This window comes from Stegodyphus dumicola, chromosome 6 (assembly GCF_044657685.1).
Source record: "Stegodyphus dumicola isolate Sdum_Otavi_A_Nest chromosome 6, ASM4465768v1".
NCBI classification, from domain to species: domain Eukaryota; kingdom Metazoa; phylum Arthropoda; class Arachnida; order Araneae; family Eresidae; genus Stegodyphus; species Stegodyphus dumicola.
In genome coordinates this window covers 141,556,021-141,574,882 of record NC_140773.1, presented here as the reverse complement: position 1 = coordinate 141,574,882, position 18,862 = coordinate 141,556,021, and the positions used below count along the sequence as shown (strand labels likewise).

At 32.6% G+C, this 18,862-nt stretch overlaps 1 protein-coding gene across 1 annotated transcript in view; it reads left to right on the top strand.

Moving 5' to 3' along the window:
- LOC118199075 (neuronal acetylcholine receptor subunit alpha-7-like) overlaps window positions 1-18,862 on the top strand; it is a 434,684-nt gene that overhangs the window by 316,256 nt on the left and 99,566 nt on the right. Inside the window, exon 2 of the mRNA XM_085818930.1 lies at window positions 4,627-4,766. Coding sequence (XP_085675056.1) covers window positions 4,627-4,766 — 140 coding nt within the window. The remainder of the gene's footprint in view (window positions 1-4,626; window positions 4,767-18,862) is intronic.

Genomic DNA, 18,862 nt, shown 5'->3' with positions numbered 1-18,862 from the left:
AAGAATATTAAACACAGTTTCAGTGCAAAGCACATCTAAAAGCCAAAGCTCTTACGGATATCTCAATGCTCCGAAAACGCTCTGAACTAATAACTACTACTCCGAACAGATGCTCTCTCCGGTCTTATATAGTTTCCACATTTCCACCGAGATATTTCTACTTAAACTGAAAATGACTGGAAGGCATCTGAGGGCCAAGTACGGATACACTTACACAATGGAATTAATTAGATTCGATCAATTACAATACCAGTTATACAGGAAACAGACCAAAATGCCGTGAAATGGTGGCCAAGTTTGGCGGTTTTTCTCTAAATTTGGTAACAAAAACTACTTGCCAAACCCATCGTCAGCTCTGCGATATTTCTCCAATGTAGCGAGATAGGAAATATACGTACTCAATGTTAATTAGACTTAGAACCTATATTCTTAACATTTTCGGCAAATATTCACTTCTTCAGACTTCATGTTACATTATACAGCAAAATACTACGAGTTCACATATAATTTCACTAAAATTATTTATATATGTACAAAATTCTTAGCAGCATTTATATCTATAAATAATTCTATAACCTATTTTCTCGTATAATTCGACAACCTAGGTTAACTGAGTGTAACTCAATAATTGCTGAATTGGAACGTAATAGTGTAACTAAGGAAGTAATTGAGTAATATAAAAATTTATCTGTTAGTAAAAATTTACCTGTTAATTTTAAAATTGTAAAATTGTAACATAATTGTCATAATATATATATGCCAAAGTTCTGACTGATTGATAAATTCTGCATAAAGTATTGCAAAATTTGTCGAAAACTATTAACACTCTAATTAAAAGTCTTTTGCAACAGTTACTTTAGACAAAACGTACGTGGGCCACCGTTGCCTCCTATGAAAGGACAGAAAATTTACATTCATGCCTCCTCAGGGATTCAAACCCGGATAAGGCAGTCAGAGTTATTAAGCACTTTTGTCTGGGTGGCCGACACTTTAATATTAATTAGTAAACAAAGCAGCATGCTTCTTAATGCAATATTAATTAGTAATATTAATTAGTAAACAAAGCAGCATGCTTCTTAATGCAATATTAATTAGTAATATTAATTAGTAAACAAAGCAGCATGCTTCTTAATGCAATATTAATTAGTAATATTAATTAGTAAACAAAGCAGCATGCTTCTTAATGCAATTTCGATACACATTAAGAATCACAGGAGCGTTAACAAATTATTTTACGTGCAAACAACCACTTCTATCTACTGAAGGTGTTGTTTATAAGACGATGAAATCTGTTATCATTAATTAAATATTTTCATATAAAAATGGCATAAATGAAATCTCAGTTTAAATAATAAAAAGACTTTGTAGACAGCTAAGGTAAATATCTTCCTAGTTTACATAGTGCAAGTTCCAGTGTGCAAGAAACAGACAACACATTTAACACCTCTCATCTATAAAGGAAGCATAAATTTCGTTACTCGCAAGAAGTAAATAAATTTCCTTATTGACAACAACACATTTCCTTACAGCAGTAATTGCATTTTTATCACCTCTTTGCCTAAAAACAAATAAATAGGATGGTGTTTCTAGTCTTGAAAAGAAACTAAAGGCAACTCCTCTAGTAAAATTAATGAAGAAAGTTTCTGACGTTTTATCGCCTTTCTCTTGATTAAAAATAAATTCAGTCGACCTTTATTGCTCATGAATCGAGTTTTCTATAAAAAGTAAAGTCACTGAGATAAATTTAACAACACCTTAACAGTCATGATTTCAACGACTGAAAGTTTAATACAGATTTAGAAGAAAAAGTTTATAATATTCTTTACCTCTAATATTTATATGATGGTCCTTTATTCGCTGAATAAGCTTGATTATTGCTTAATAACAGGGCATACACGGTTAATAGTAACTGTATGTGTTTATAATTAATACTAAGTTTATATTATTTGCGGTAATTAGTGAAATAAAATTAGTTGTTTGGTAGAAATCAAAGGTGACGTTTGATTAAATTTTCCCATGAAATGCTTGTTTATTTTCGTATGCATTTAATATTAATTTACTTTTTAAAAATGTTTTTTAGTTCTTGTTCTCTCTCCACTGGAAAGATTAATAATTTAATATTGTTTTTATTCAACTACTGCATATGTCTTCTCATGTATTATTAATTGAAGCAGCTTTATACTTGCTTTTGTTATTATTTTGATGGTTATTTTCTGTCTCGTTTTTTACTTTGGTCTTATACGTACAAGACGTTTAAGATGAAAATCTGGGGTGCAGATTAAATTCAAAGCGCATATTTTAGATGGCTCGAAGTTTCAAAAATGCATTTTCCGAGGGAAAATATTTGTACTGATGAATTGTAAAGAAATGCCAAAACCGAAGTAATACGAAGTAATACCATATATTATTCTGGTATTAGTCGTTTCATTACCCGACGTTAGAAACGTACCGTTAATGTCTGAGTCAGCTTGAGTAGATCATTTTGTGTAGTATCCAAGTACGTTACTCACATTTAAATTTCAGATTATATAATTTTAAATATCTGCAAGGGGCGGAGGATATATTATACTCATAAATGGTGCCTTCTGTTTACTTTAAAATTTAATTAAAAAATCTGATGTGGACACCACATGACTTCCTGTACTGCCTATAAAATTATAACCATTTCTTGCTGCACGTCATTTAAATTTATTTCCTCAAATTATTCTAACTTATTTAACCGATCTCTCAAGGCAAGTTGAAAGTGACATAAAAAATTGCAAATTTTGAAATTAAATATTCCAGTCAATTTTGGTCATACCTGAATCAAACACCTGATAATTCTGTTTCATAACAATTATAAATCTTTCCTAACTAAAGGCATAAAAAATGGGAGATCGCATTAAATTTAGATTTCATTATTTGCCCATTTTCTCTCTTATTTTGATTATTGTTCAAATATGAAGATTTTATCATATAAAATACTTCTGTAACTGGATGTACATGATTAGAACGAATGATTGCGAAAATAAATGCCACATGAAGTTATTTGAGAGTTATGCAAGATACATACGTAAGTACAGAAGTCACGAAAAAATTCATTTTGGAAAAAGGAATCCTTTATTTTGTCCGTACGTACAGACGTCTTGCAAAGAAATAATCAAAATGGATTCAGAAACTGTCAAAATGTATATTTCGGTTGAAATATGATACCCGTATTTTTTCGCAATTTTAGTGCATGCTTTACTTCGTGCAAGGTAATAGAAAGATTATTTTAGTCTTGGCAGGACTTTGTCATTTTGATTCACACCGGAGTGTCAGTCTAATAGTGTCTGAATTGCAGTGATTTAATCTTCTACACGAGTAAAACCATACAAATGGACCAGAGGCTTTAGGCTAGTTCTCTTAATTTTAGGTAAGAATACTTTCAAATAATACTTTACCTAGGGTTCAACAGCATTAAAATGAACAACCATTGAAATTAAATATATTGTACCAGGATTTAAAATACGGAGCCGAAGCAGTTGGGAATAATGCGTCCTTAGATAAGGCATCATTTTGGAGACGCGCAAGGAAATTAGGAAGCCGTTTTAAAACAACACACTCTTCAGCTGATGGTATCATACTTATAGAATTAGTCGCATATCTCTCATACCTTTTGGGGTATTATTATGTTTAAAAATAGTTAAAATAAATTAAATCTACACCACATATTGTCATTTGTCCAAACCTGAACAACTGTACTTGCCATTAAAAAAAAGTCAAAATTCGTAATGAAAAAACTTCAAAATGACTAACGGTATATTAACTGACTAATACTTTTCAGTTTTCTGGCTTTGTCTGGTTCTTTCATTTTTTTTAATAAATTGTGTCACAATCACTTTGACGTCCTTATCAAATTTTATCTAATAAATGAATGTATGATTTTGGTTGCTACATACAGCAATCTTCAATTCCAAATAAACTCTGTTGTATCAATTACCTCATTAAGGCGATTGCTTCTGAATGTGACCAGTGTTTCTGAGATGGTAAATAGGCACTGGTAACTGGTAACTGAAGCCTATCTCTCTTCAGCTACCATTTCTGTTGATGATCAAAATCTTCTGGACCAAAATCTTAAACATCTTAGGAATGATTATAATTTGTTTCATTTAGTTCCTTTTATTGAAAGCCACAGCATTCTGTTGGTTAGAATATACTGTGTTGAAATATAATTGAAATTGAACTGCTACAAATAAAATTTTCGTTGATTTAGCTTAGGAGACGTAAAATTCTTTTGCTAACACTTTCTTAAGCATTTTCTCTTGAGCGTTTTTCAATTAAAAGATGGCTTACATGCATTCAATAGAGTTTACAAAAAATTAGAAGCTTTGATTAAAACGTCTGTGTGTATTCATATAAGTAATGCTCAATAAATTCTACAACCACATATTCGAATAAACTGTTATATATTACGTTTCTGGACATAAAGGGTTTTTAAATATTCTGATAAAAATGAATATAATGCTGTAAGGGGAAATAAATATTATTAAGATTTATTTAATAAAACATGTCTGTACATACTTAATTTTTTTAAGTATGTATAATATCATCACATTTAAATTTTCCTAATAATGATTCTGATAATGAATTGTTTTTTTTTCCCAGGATCACTCCAAGGCCCACACGAGAAGCGTCTCTTGAACGACCTCCTCTCCTCGTACAACGTCCTGGAAAGACCAGTTGCCAATGAGTCTGAGCCCTTGCTTATCAGTTTCGGCCTCACGTTGCAACAAATCATCGACGTAGTGAGTATTCATTAGCGATTCTCCATCCGCAAATGCATATTAATAGGGAGAGATTTTGTACCAATTCATCACTTTCTGTAAGATAAGTCTTCTCCCTGAATTTAGAACACAGTGTGAAATAGCATGTACAAACCATTCGTCATGTACTTATCGCAGCGATTATGAAATTTTAGGTACTGCCACTGTTTGTTAATAGGGCTTACGGATATTTCGATAAAGTTTCCATTTATTTTACGATTTAATATTTGAACGTCTGAATAAGATATCATTGCTTCTCATCAAGAACTAACAATTTCTAAATATAGTAATCGATTAGATATATGCATGATTAATATATGACGTAAACCAATTTATTACATAATCGTTTTTGATCATAATCAAAATAACAAGATTTTCTGCATTTAAAATACATATAATCTTTCTACTCATAACCGTAGGAAAGAAAAATGTTCTATGCAATATATTTGAATTTAAAAGTTTTCTTCAGTATGCAGGGTGTAACAAGATATCTTTTTAAAACATTAAAACAGGGTTAAATTATGTCAAAGGTAACAATATTCGTACTACAGTACACGTTGGAATATAGAATGTGAACACTAAAAACAAATTAAATGCGAGAAATATGGAAGACGAGAAGATATTTTAATTACGGATATTTAACAGAAATAATACAAGTGTCCATAAAGCACCTGAACAAATTTAATAGCTTGTTTTTTTTGGGGGGGAATGGAACTTATATCTTTAAAACCGTTCACACTTTCACAAACAAGATTCGAAAATTTTGTGACAAGTGATTCATTCAAGTTACACAGACTCGGCATGATGACCATTGATTGCTCTGGTTGACTGACCTCTCTGAGGGCCAACGTAATTAATAAATTTATCGAGGTAAATTTCGGATTTTATTGTTTTGTTCCTGGGACTAAGATCTTATCACGTAGCATCTCGCGCAAAACATCCTTTTTCAGGCCGTTCCACTTCAGTTTCCTAGTGACATGAAAATTATTGTACCTCTCAGTCCTAGCATTATGTGCTTATTAAACCAAAATAAATTATTTAGGAAAATTTACAGCACTACCTCTTACAAAGGTCTACAAAAGTAGGATAAATTTGTCCAGAGAATTTGTGGACACCCTGTATTTTTGGAACATGAAGGTGCAATTAAAATCATTAACTAAGTCTTACAAGTTCCCGTGTTTGTAGAAGGATTCAAAGAAATTGAATTAACCATTTTCAGAAGTCTATCTGAGAGTTATGAAGTCTGGTTTTCTATGGTAGCATCAATTTTACGAAGCTTCTAAGACCTTAAGTGAATTATCACTGTGTCTTGTAAAGTACCACAGAGACTTAGAAAGGGTATAAAGGACGCTTTTATTTAATTCAAATAAAAGTTAACAGAAGGCACCACTCGTACTTACAAAATAGCAGCATTCACGGCTTAAAGAAAAGTAATGAATTTGACTAAGTAAATATGAGTTAGGTCAACGGCTACACAGGTAAAGAAGCGCCCAAGCTGGCTGGAACCTAAAGCCGGCGGGCAGAAAATAACGCAACGCCGCAGACTGCTGTTATCAAGCTAATCAATTTAGCAACGCGGCCACCAGCAGACAGAATGCGCATTGATTCTACTCTCTAAAACTTTTCTTTTAAGTACTATTTGCTCTTTATCTCATTTTTGTACAAGCGAGCTAGAAATTTATATTCTGGAAGGAAAATGGGAAAGGAGAACAGAAAAGCTGATTAACATAAAATAACTGGTTAATGAAACTAAATGAAACCTTATAAGGTTTTAAAAGAGGGCTTGCACTGACCATTATCTGACAAGTGAGAGTGACAACAACAACAAGAAATGCATTGAAGCTATGATAGTCAAATACATGCCTCTATTAGGTTGTTAAGTATTCATTTAAATTAAAATATATAAACCGTTTAATAAAGCAATTTTCGAAATCTTCAAATTTTCTCAAGCAGCAGATAGTGTCTTTCAAATCAAGAAATCAATTTCTCAATCTTAGTTTTAAATTTCTTCTCACAAATCATTCTGATCACGGTTTACTAATATTAATCGTTAGCAGTCAGTTTTATGCATCGTCAATAAAATCTAATCTAAAGAACAAAAGAAAGGGATATCAAAATATCATTCTATTTTGAAAAGTGTAGTTAAATGAATCTAATATCTCTCGATAATTTATTTCATTAGTGAAAAAACAAATATTAAATAGTATTCGGCTATATCGATGCAGAAACATAATAAATATAAAGAAACCTTGCCGGAATTCGAACACCAGACCTCCCGATTTCTAACCCGGTATGCTATCTATTTACAACAGGAAGGCAGGTGGTTAGAAGGAAGGAAACAAGTTATAAATAAATGAAGTTTTGTTGGCTGTTCGTTGAACTTACTATATTTGAAATGTTATTTATAGGAAATCATAGGCATAGGAAATCTTTTTACTTGATGTATTTAATTTTACGATATCACAAAAATATGATGTTATTACTTCGTATACTTTCTGCTATATATTTATGACAAAACTTTTAGATTTATTGTGAATCAAATTCCTGCGGTATGTGATTCAGATGATTTTCCTGTTCCTATGTAAAAGGTATAAAATTGTAGAATTGTATCATTACGCAAACGGTGCAAAGCTGCTCTTAATGGTTCTATCACTTTTGTGAAGCTATTGATTTTTATGTTGATAGATGAGGGTAGTTACACCATAATGCTCGTCTTCCTGCAGCACGATAGACAGGTTTCGAGCATTCTGAAAATTTCTGCAAAGGTTATGTCTATGTGTTGGTGAATATGGAATAAATTTAGTTTCCTTTCCTTTTTAAACTACATATTCGAATTCATTAAAATAAATATATATATAATCTTCTAAGAAAGTGCATAAAATGTGAAAATATAAGCTTCCTGTTTTAGAATAGGATGCTAGAAGTAAAAGTATAAAAATGCTTTCATTAGCTAACATTTAAAAGTTAAATAAATAAGATTACATTCTGCAGTGAAATGATGAGTCATTAGGCTCATCGATGCAGAAGGCATGAAAAATCTGCAAAGTTCTCGCCAGGATTCGAATTCTTGACCTCCTATTCACGCGTGGGACGTGCTTCCAGTTACACCACGAAGGCAAGCGGAAAGGAGGAAGAAATAAGTTATAAGGGCATTAAAAAGTTTCTTTGCTGCCTAGATGTACTATTAAATTTTGTTTATGAACATCAAGCGTAATGGTCTGCTGTTATTAAATCACCTGTTCTTTTAGAAACGATCACAATTTAAAACATTGTGTTAATGTACAAGGAACACTCTTTAAATGTTACGTTTTACCTATACTGTTACAATTACTGTCATTTTACCTATACTATAGAATTAAAAACAGGTTTTGCCATTTTCTGGCAAGGTTTCCACATCACGAATCAATGCTTCAGAAACGCGTGAAAAGCCAAAAACCATTCTCCTGTGATAGACTCTCATACCCATATTTATGTGGTCTCGTTATTCTTATTATGTTTGCTGAGCTTCTGAATACAGAAAGCCTTCTAAACACAGAAATACGCAATGTGGTTTTGAGAAGCTCATTCGTAATCTACAAAAGCAATACGAATGCATTCCTAAAACTGGCAGTTCATCCTTTAACGGATGTGTAATTACTTCTCTTCTTCAGTATAGAAAACATATATAAAAACACTGCTCTGTTTGAGAAATTTCTTCATATTAACGAATTTCCATTTTTACGAATGGTATTGTACTTACATTGTTTATGAATACCATAGCACTTCGGTGCCGCCTAGACCGAATAGAGGTTACTGGCTCTGACTACCGTACCGAAGGGCTCGGGTTCGAATCTTGGAGAAGGCATGGATGTTTCTAAATGTATAGTGTCTTTGTGGCATGGGGACACTCTAAATATATGGCGAACCCAAAGGTTAGCGGTAGGGAAAGAGAAGTGAGAGAACCTTGGGACCCATTCCCCCGGGCGCTTTCGATCGAAATTGGGATTGAACTGAGCAAAGTCGTATTTTCACCTATATGATGCTCAAGGATCTTTCCAATGACAGGCGTCATCTTGTATTCCTTGCCATGATGAATTCCATGCCACGAAAAATTCACGAGAATTGTTCCGGATTATGAGGTCAAGCAAATAAAATCAGTCATATAGCTTTTCAGTACTTTTACGTTTTACGACATCGATAAAATGCACTCAATCTTTAACAAGTCTGACTTAGAGAGGCTTTTACATCTCAAGAGGCTGCAGCCAGCAAAATGCATCTAGCAATGAACCAAGATAAAACTAAATACATGCCATATGGTAATAACAGCAGCCCCTATTTTGAAGTTGGGAACTACAAATTTGAAACTGTTAGCAAATTTAAATATTTAGGATCAGACGCTAATACTCTCAATGATTTCATGCCTGATATCCGTAGTAGAGTCACAGATGCTAACCGATGTAGTTTTTTGGTCTCAACAAATATTTCTCGGTCTAACTTCACTAGCAGAAAAACGAAGATTCTAATTTACAAAAGCTTAATCAGACCCATTCTTACAAACTCTGATGAGAACTGGACAATGACAGATAAAGCTAAAAGTATCATTTTAGTAAAATATATAAGGATTCAGAGAATTAAATGGGCAGGGCACCTGTGCAGAATGGATGAAAATCGTGTAACTAAAATGATCTTCTCGGCCAGACCATTCGGTAGCCGAAAAATAGGAAGACCTAAACATAGGTGGCTGGACTGTTTGGAAACAGAATTAAGAATTTTAAGAATAGCTGATTGGATGTCCAGGGCCAAGGATAGAAGAGCTTGAAATTCGATTCTGAGGAAGGCAAGGACCAATCTTGGGCTGTCTGGCCACTGAAGAAGAGAAAGAAGAAAATGTACTCAAATTTGGAGATTAAAACTTGCTCATACTGTTTTAAATTGTCACCAGCCATATTATTTTAAATTTTCCTTATTATATTGAAATTTATTTCTAAGTATCTTATAGATTTTTGAAGTACCTGTGTGGTAATATAGATTATAAATATGTTTAAAATAATTAAAGCATTTCAGTTGAGAAATATCAATAATAATGTTTATGAAACTTACTGGTTCAGAAAAGACTGCCCAAAGAGATTGAAATGATTTATTTGATTTCATGTACAATTCTTTGACAATTAACTACTTATGTGACTCTTTCATGTAATTTTTCAGTTACATAATATTAATCGTAATCAGTTTTGACATCTTTCAATTTTTCACATCCTCTCATTACGTTACGTGATCAGGGTATTTACTATTCAACCAAAGTGGCACGCGCTGCCAATCTTCAAGGCAGAATTTCTCAGTTTATAGTTTTTCTTTGCTAGTCTTCAAAGATATAATAAATACGTTCTTAAAGCACAGTAATTAACTACCTAAGCAGTATGAAAGAAATGTACGTACTTTTTAATAATTCACATTTTTAATTTACTTTAGAAAATTAATGTAATTATAAACATCTACATCTGATGATTTATACATCTGTGATGTTTATGTAATTATAATACTGATATTGATGTATAATAGTAAGGTTTTTATGACACTAGTAATAGAGTGATATTTTTGTAGTAATTCTTTTAAAATACTACTAACACTTTTATAATAATAATACTTTTATACTATGTGAATCTTATCTTCTTGGGAAGCATAAACTAAATCGAGACTCAAGCCGCATTTTTAGGCGACTTATCTGTGTGTCCAATAAGAAGACAGAGAACATAAAAAGGTTGTAAAAGACCATTTTTGTAAGAACTCAGTTAATTTAACACAAGGCACTTCTTCTGCTTTCAATACCAGCCAGCATTCATGGCGCACTTTAAAAGCAATGAATTCAGATTAAATCTAAGTTAGGTAGTAAGTATTTTAAAAGCTACATAGAAATAAATAACTCGAAGTTGGATGAAACCTATACTGGGGTGACAAACACTAGTGGCAAGAATAACGCAACTCCGAAGATTGACTGCTGTTGAGGACCCCAACTATTAACATGGACTTCAGCAGGTAGAAAACGTTCTGTCTAAACAATCTGAAATCTTCCTTTATATTTAAACATATATATTATATATATTAATTTATTATAAAGACATAGTATTCTATGTCTTTGTATGTCATCCGAATACGCGTGAATTGAAAACTAGCATTCTGGATGAGAAACAGAAAGCGAGAATGACAGTAAATTTATTGAACATAAAATAAATAGTTAGATAAAAATAAATAAGTCATTATAACTATTACTACTAAAACATTAATAATGTAATTTCTAATACCTTCTATTTCGTGTGATTGTTTATACTTTTAATATTTATCTAATTCATGACATTTATCATACTTAATAAAGATAACCAGAAAAAAATGGTACTCTTACAAAAACTTATAAAATATACTTCTAACTCTATATATTGTGTATTTCGCATTAAAATAATCATTTGCGCTCTTCCTGATAATGAATATCTTTTTCGTAGAATATTCAGTTCAAAGCTATTGTGAGTCAAACTCCTACAAAGAGTTGTATTGGTTAAATATGGCAAACCAACTGAAACTACCATAATTTTAATATTTAGATCGAATCTGGACTTAAATATTAAATTTTCCATTCCAAAGTTTCATTCCTTTTGAAGAATGCAACAAGGAACGCCCAAAAAAATACTGAAAACCAAAAATTGCACCTTACAACATTAAAAGAAGAAGAAAGAAGAGAGGGAAAAACTGATCCCATCGGTTCGAAATTAACCTTCTTTGGTCCTTGCAAAAGAAGCACTTAGAAAATTGCTTTTGGTGTAGATTTTCTGGATCTTTTCTTGGTATTTTAATCTAGAATGCAAATTTTAGAGTTACCTGTGGTGGAGATTTGCTTTCGAGAAAGAAAAAGTCTTGTATACATCTTATATTCATTTTCTTGTCTACGTTGCAATGGAACCATAAGAAAATACAGAAATAAATCTTGGAAAAAATATGAAGAAGAAATTCAACTTATGAGCGTTCTTGAAAGAAAAACCAGCTAGATTCATCATTTTAATTACTTAGGTTATAATCTTAAAATAATTATCAGAAAAATAAAAGCAGATATTTATCAATAGGAAATGGAGCTAATCTTAAGCCTTAAAATATTTATAGGCCTTCAGACATTTCGTAAACTACTGAGCATGATTATTTATTTTTTCCAAAATAGTTTTGCAGTTTCGAACTGCTATATTTGAATATTTAACAAACTCTATATGTAAAAATCTGAGTGCTTTAGGAATTTTCTTTGTTAATTTGTTTTCTATTTGTTTACTTTTTCGTGTGTGTATGCGTTAAAAAGAAATAAAACTTTGCTTTGAGCATTCCGAAATAATAAGAGAAACTAACTCGCGAAAATAAGATCCCAACATTCTCACACATTTGCTTATACATTTTATGACTCCTATTTTCCTACTCTAGAGGAAATAAGAAAAGTAGCTTTGCTTTTTTTTCGCAATGTGAGCAATATTGTAAAGAAGAATTTTAATCCGATTTTGTTGTCTTCTACGAGTCACTGCGTAAAGAAATCGCTTTCTCTTGTACAAGAAAATTTACCGCAAGATAGCTTTAGCGGTGCTGTGGCACGGCGTATTAGGCGATTAAATTTAAAGCAACACTGGCGTAAGTTTCCAATAAACGTTGAATGATAAAGTTATTCTAAAAGCTGAATATTAATTTGATGTTACACAACTCCTGCACCTAATTAATGCATAACAGATTATGCTAGTTAGTTTGTTCGAATATAGTGATCCTGTTTCACATAAACTAACATCTAAAATGGTATATTAATCAACTACATATTTATGCAGTTTATATATGATGACCCAAACTGTTTTAGAGATGGTAATAAAATGTAATTATCAAGAAGACTACCAGGCTTAATATTTGTTAAAAGTGGCTGATTAAACATTCATTTAGAGTAACAGAATGATTTTGGTAAGCCAAATCTAGAGCTAAAACTTTAAAACAGGTAAAAGTTTGGTTGGTTAGTTTGATTTATTTTAATTATGCCAAAGCACTCGAGGGCTATCTGCCTAAGAGGAAGGATGTCTTCTTAGAAGGCTTTCTAAGGAAAACTGGTTCTGTACATGTCACACATGGAGAAAACCACGAAAACGCCCATTCAGCCAGCCTGTTCGCCGCGCTTGAAACCTCGGACTGGACGCCCAGTGTTCAGCGACTTTACCTCTCGCCCGCTGGTGGTTGCGAAAATGGTAACAAGAAAACAAAACGCAAGTCAATGAAGAGTGATAAAAAAGTAAAGCCCCTCTCATAATAAAATTAATTGGAATTCGTACATCACACTATATTAAAAGCTTTAATTATGATACATCTCAGATCCTTGAAAAATTACGTTTAAATATCTTGTGCAGAGTTCCACGGAAAAAAGTAACAAGATCTGAAAAGATCAGATTTAACGTCTCACTAAAATGTTTATTAATGTTTATTATGCTGTCGCTGATGTTGCACTCTACTTGTCTGGTCTTGGACTTACTGTACTAACATAACTTTGCTTCAGTTTTATTATTAAGAATCGCTTTTTGTGCACTTAAACCACCTAAAACTCAACATAAAATGGCTACTTTTTTAAAGTAGCCTATCCATAGAGTTCCCAAAACAGTGTTAAATGTTGGCATATATTTTCTATATTCTTTTCCCATTTCATCATATCAATGCTGAGTTTTCTTAGTAAGATGACTTGCACAAGACTTTTTTGTCTTTTTCTTACTTTTTCCATTTTTAACTTTATAAGGTATTTCTCCCGCCTTTTTAGCATGCCTTTTTAGTATAGTGGTCAACACGCAGGGCACATATTCCAAAGGTCCGTGGTTCGATTCCCGGCGAACGCGTTGCTCGTTTTTCATCTCTCCGGCCTAAAATAGTTATCATTAAAATAAAAAAATGTATATAATGACTCCTGTTAGCGAAATGTCTTAAAAGTATTTGATATTAGATGTAAATGCATCTTTATTTAATGCAAACAGATTAATGCAAAAATATTTTACAAAGTTACGTTTATTGCTTTTCAATTACCCGGTTTTCTGCTCAGGCTTTAGTGAATGGCAACACGCTGGCGCCATTCTATTAAAACTATTTTATTTCTGGCAGTGGCAAGACATTTCTTTCAAATAACGCAGTTTGTTAATTAAAATTGAAACTGGTTTTTCCATGTGCTAATGAATTTGAACAAAAAAGAATTAGGTGTTGTCATTTCGAAATATTTTTAATCGTAATCGTGAGAGCTTTGTTGTTATTATTATCTCGATCCCTTATCTTCAAGTAACAATATTTGGAATTTATTTTCGATTGGTTGAACCGGTAGGCCACTAGGAGATATAGCAGGGATTTTGTTTTCTTCTGACAACCCTGTACATTGGAATAACAGAGTGCTTAGAGTACCTATATGACGCAAAAACTCATCTATTTGTTAAAGAAGTCTAATATATAAGTGCGTTGCAATGGTCAACCAGGCCTTAAATAATTATGTCCAAGTTGATGTACTTAATACGTAAATGTTTATTAAAACATTTTAAAAATAACGTTAGCTAAAATTGTCTTCATCTGCGCTAGCTAAAATTCATACTTCATCTGGTTCATATTTATTCATAAACTCTTTACAACCCTCTTCAGACAAATATTTAGGACTATACAGCTTTCTTTTTTTTGTTCTTTCGATAAGTAATTATAAAATTTATAACTCATATATTAATTTCTAATTATTTTAGTTCCATAAAATCAGCATTAATATTTAAATATCGCAGTTGAAGCTAGTAAGAAACAAGGAAAATTTCAAAATTAGCATGTATCTTTATATTTTTTACTACATTTAAAAAAATGCGCTGTGAACACCACATGATTCATCGTATGGCCTGTAAAATTAAACACATTTTTCCCGCCCTTCATTTAAACTTACTTCCTCGAATTTCATTAGAGATATATTTCTCATTCAGTCAATTCAGTTCTCCCTTCGCGGCAAGGCAAAAATACTTGACTCAAACATTTTCATAAAAAATTGTAAAATACAGAAAATATGAAATACAAAATACAGTTAAAAACTTGTTTCTATTAAAATTAGCGTTTATATTCACGCACAGGAAAAAAAAAAAAAATTCTACCAAAAGGCGCAAAGACAAAATTTAAAAGTTAACTTTTGGCCCCACTTGGCAAAAAGCCACTAAAGTCGGCACAGCAACTGACTTAATTCAATATACTACAAGGATTTTCAAATGTAAGCAAATAGGGTCCATTTTAGACCAAGCGACGCTCTCACTTTTAAAATGCTTATAATTTCACAACCTATTGCATGCAAATTAAAAAGGCATAAAACCTTAACCGAAACGTAAGACCAATCACTTTTAAACCAAAAAATAGTAATGTATATAAAAATAAAAAACAGAGCTCACCGAAACAGATATATATATATAATATATCAGTTTCAACGAAAATGACAAATGCATAATCAGAGGTTATAGCAACGCCATATTCAGAATTTCAACGTTCTACGGCTAATCGTTTTTGAGTTATGCGAGATACATTGATACGTATATAGACATGTCACGAAAAAAATCCCTTCTGAATACAATTTAAATCCACTTTACAATTCACTTTGGGAAAAAGCGTCCTTTGTTCTGTTTGTACGAACAAATGTCATTCAAAACATTTTTTCAAATGGATTCAAGAGCAGTGAAAATTGATATTTACGATGAAATATGGTAAACGAATTTTTCACGATTACAGTCCTTCCTTCAATTCGAACAAGTAACTAAAGTAATGCTATATGCTTTACTATTATCTTATTGTACATAATGTTATAGAGTCGTTAGGTTTTTATTTATGCGGGTGACGTGAAAAAATAAGCAATGACCTCGCCGAGACGCGAACCTTTCGAATACTCGCTGAGCGTGTTCACAACAAAGGCATGCTAGAAGGAAGGAAAAATACCTCATAGTTTAAGTTAATTTAATATCTTGGAACAACGAAACTATAACAGGAGCTGAAGAACAAGTATATTGCTATATCCATCATGATCGCAACCCAATGGACAGAAGAAAGAACAAGGGAACTTAGATATGCTTTATCAATAACTGCAAATCAAAAAGGGAACATCATTGATTTCTTCCTCCAATTACAGCATATTAAATTACGAAACATCCAGTTCAATTGCAATCATATTTATATTTATAATATGCGATTAAATGCACATTCTAATTTTAATAATAGCAGCTGGCATAAAAGTACTTCTTTTGAGTATAGTTGTCTTCATGGAAAACTTTCTAAGGTAAACTTATTGTCATTTACATTTAAAATACCTAATAAAGTAAGTACCGTTCAGTGACAAGCTCCTTTGCCATTACGAGATTATTCTTTCGAATCTTTTCGTATACTTTGTAGAGTTATTGTTTTAAGCAGGATACTTGCAAATTGTGAAATCTTGGACCTCTCGAATACGTGTCGAGTATGCTTCTAATTACACCACGAAGGCATGCAGAAAGACACCATCATTCATTCTGGTAAACAGGAGGGAGAATATTCCTTAAAAGTGCTAGATAACTCATTTACATTCTGATGAGACAATGGAAAGAAGAAGTTACAGTAAAGGCTGAAATTATTAAAAAAAATGGTTTAGTTAAATAATAACTTTACAACGTGTATCATTATGAAGAGGGTTAAAACTGCATTATGCAAAACTAAGATGAATAACGGAGAAGAGAAGTTTGTGTGATGTATTAGAAAACAGACTCCCGTCAAAAACACTACTATTCAACCGATTTAAAAATCGTTTCAATTAAAGTAATGTTCTCTAAAATTATTTCTAGGAAAGGAAATGTTTACTAACGATAACCGAATGGAGTTTCTCTTATTCCTTACGTTCACTTCGGGTAGTTAGTTATTTTCTTTATTTTTCACTCGACTTTAAGTTCACTTTATTGTTTACATTTTATTTTAATTTCACTTTTAATTTGTCTTAGTTTTTTATTTGAGTATAAGAAAATAAAAAGGCTTTTTTTCACAGTTCAAGAGCTTTCCTGATCTGTACGTTTGAAATTCTCTAGCTTTTTAAACTGCTCTAACGTTGTGTCTTAAACGTCCTTGCCCGGTCTTTACATCTCCTCGACCATTCATCCTAGACATAAACTCCCAGTTACAAAAATTATTTAAATGATACAGATATTTACAATATCGTAATTTTTTACTTAAAATTTAATTTTATATAAAACACGAAACCTGAATTTTTATGTGTCTGTCCTGTTTCTATACATATGTATAAAACAATTTTGTACTCATTATAAGAATATAAAACATATAACTCCCGTACGTCAAAAATTGACCAACATACTTGATATTAAAATCGAGAATCTTATTCAGTGGCCGAATACAAGTCGAGCAACAAAATGTTTTCGTTTGTGGGTAACAAAAATAAAAAGTAGTTTGTAAAAAAGTTTCTGATATTAAGGAATTACATAAACAGCATTTCTATGAAGATTTTATGAAAAGCACTGATCAAAATGTATTTGTTTCCAAACTAGGGATCTTATTTACAGAATGTTATAGAAATCCTGGAACATGCAGCCAACTCGAAATATTAATTTTTAATTAAAATTGAAATTATTTGTAGCTTAAGGAATTTATTATGCTGTTATTAGATAACGATTCTGAAGTAATCGAGCTTCATGAAAATATTAAGAACATATTTTTGACCATTTAATAAGTCATTTGTGTGAAAATTATTTCGGCACGGCCAATCTAACAAAATTATAAATTAAAGTCACTATTAAATCACGAAAGAATATCGTTAAATGGCATTTGAGAAGAAAAATTCGATCTCGAATTATTTTAATTTATTTAGTATCCGAGCACTTGTTGTTAATTTAAAGCGATATCAAATACAGCAAATTTTAATAAAAAACTAGCGGGCAAACCCGCCAGGTGAGCGGGCTGAAGCCCGCTACATTAGGGGATGGATGCCTTCGGGGTATTCGAAAGTTGGACCGAACTACCAGGGTACAGCGATTGTATCTGGACTGCGCCCGCTTTATTGACGTATGCATGTAGAAGATACTGCATACATGTTAAAACATGCGGAAAATCACGAAAACACCCATGCAGCCAGCCCTTTCACGGGTATTCGAATGTTGGACCGAACTACCAGTGTTCAGCGGTTTTGCGCGGGCCGCGCCCGCTTTATACACGTATGCATGCGCAAGATACTACATACACCATACACACGCGGAAAATCACGAAACCACAAATGCAGCTAGCCTGCTGGCCAGGACTCGTAAGTTGGACCGAACTACCAGTGTTCAGCTTTCTTGCGCGGGCTGCGCCCGCTTTATTCACTTATTCATGCAGAAGACATTGCATATACGATACACATGCGTAAAATCACAAAAACACCCGTGTAGCCTGCCTGCTCGCCGGGATTCAAAAGTTGGACCGAACTACCAGTGTTCATCTGTTTTGCGCGGGCTTCGCCCGCTTTATGCACTTATGTATCCAGAAGACTCTGTATACACGATACACATGCGGAAAATCATGAAAACACCTATGCAACAGCCTGCTCGCCGGGACTCGTATGTTGTAGCGAACTATCAGTGTTCAGCTTTCTTGCGCGGGCTGCGCCCGCTTTATTCATTTATGCATCTAGAAGACACTGCATACACGATACAGATGTGTAAAATAAAAAAAAACACCCGCGTAACCTGCCTTCTCGCCAGGATTCGAAAGTTGGACCGAACTACCAGTGTTCAGCGGTTTTGAGCAGGCTGCGCCCTCATCATTCAATTATGCATCCAGAAGATAATGAATATACTATATACATGCGGAAAATCACGAAAGCACCCGTGCAGCCAGCCCGTTCGCCGGGATTCGAAAGTTGAACCGAACTACCAGTGTTCACAGTGTTCAGTGACTTTTTGGTGCCGCTAATGGGCCGCTGTAGAAAGAGAAATCGTGAAAATTTTCGGGTTTCTTATTCAAACAATAGATTCGTTATTAAAATTCCTTTATTTTTTATAAAATTCAACATAATCACACACAAAATTGTATCAATATATATATATATATAT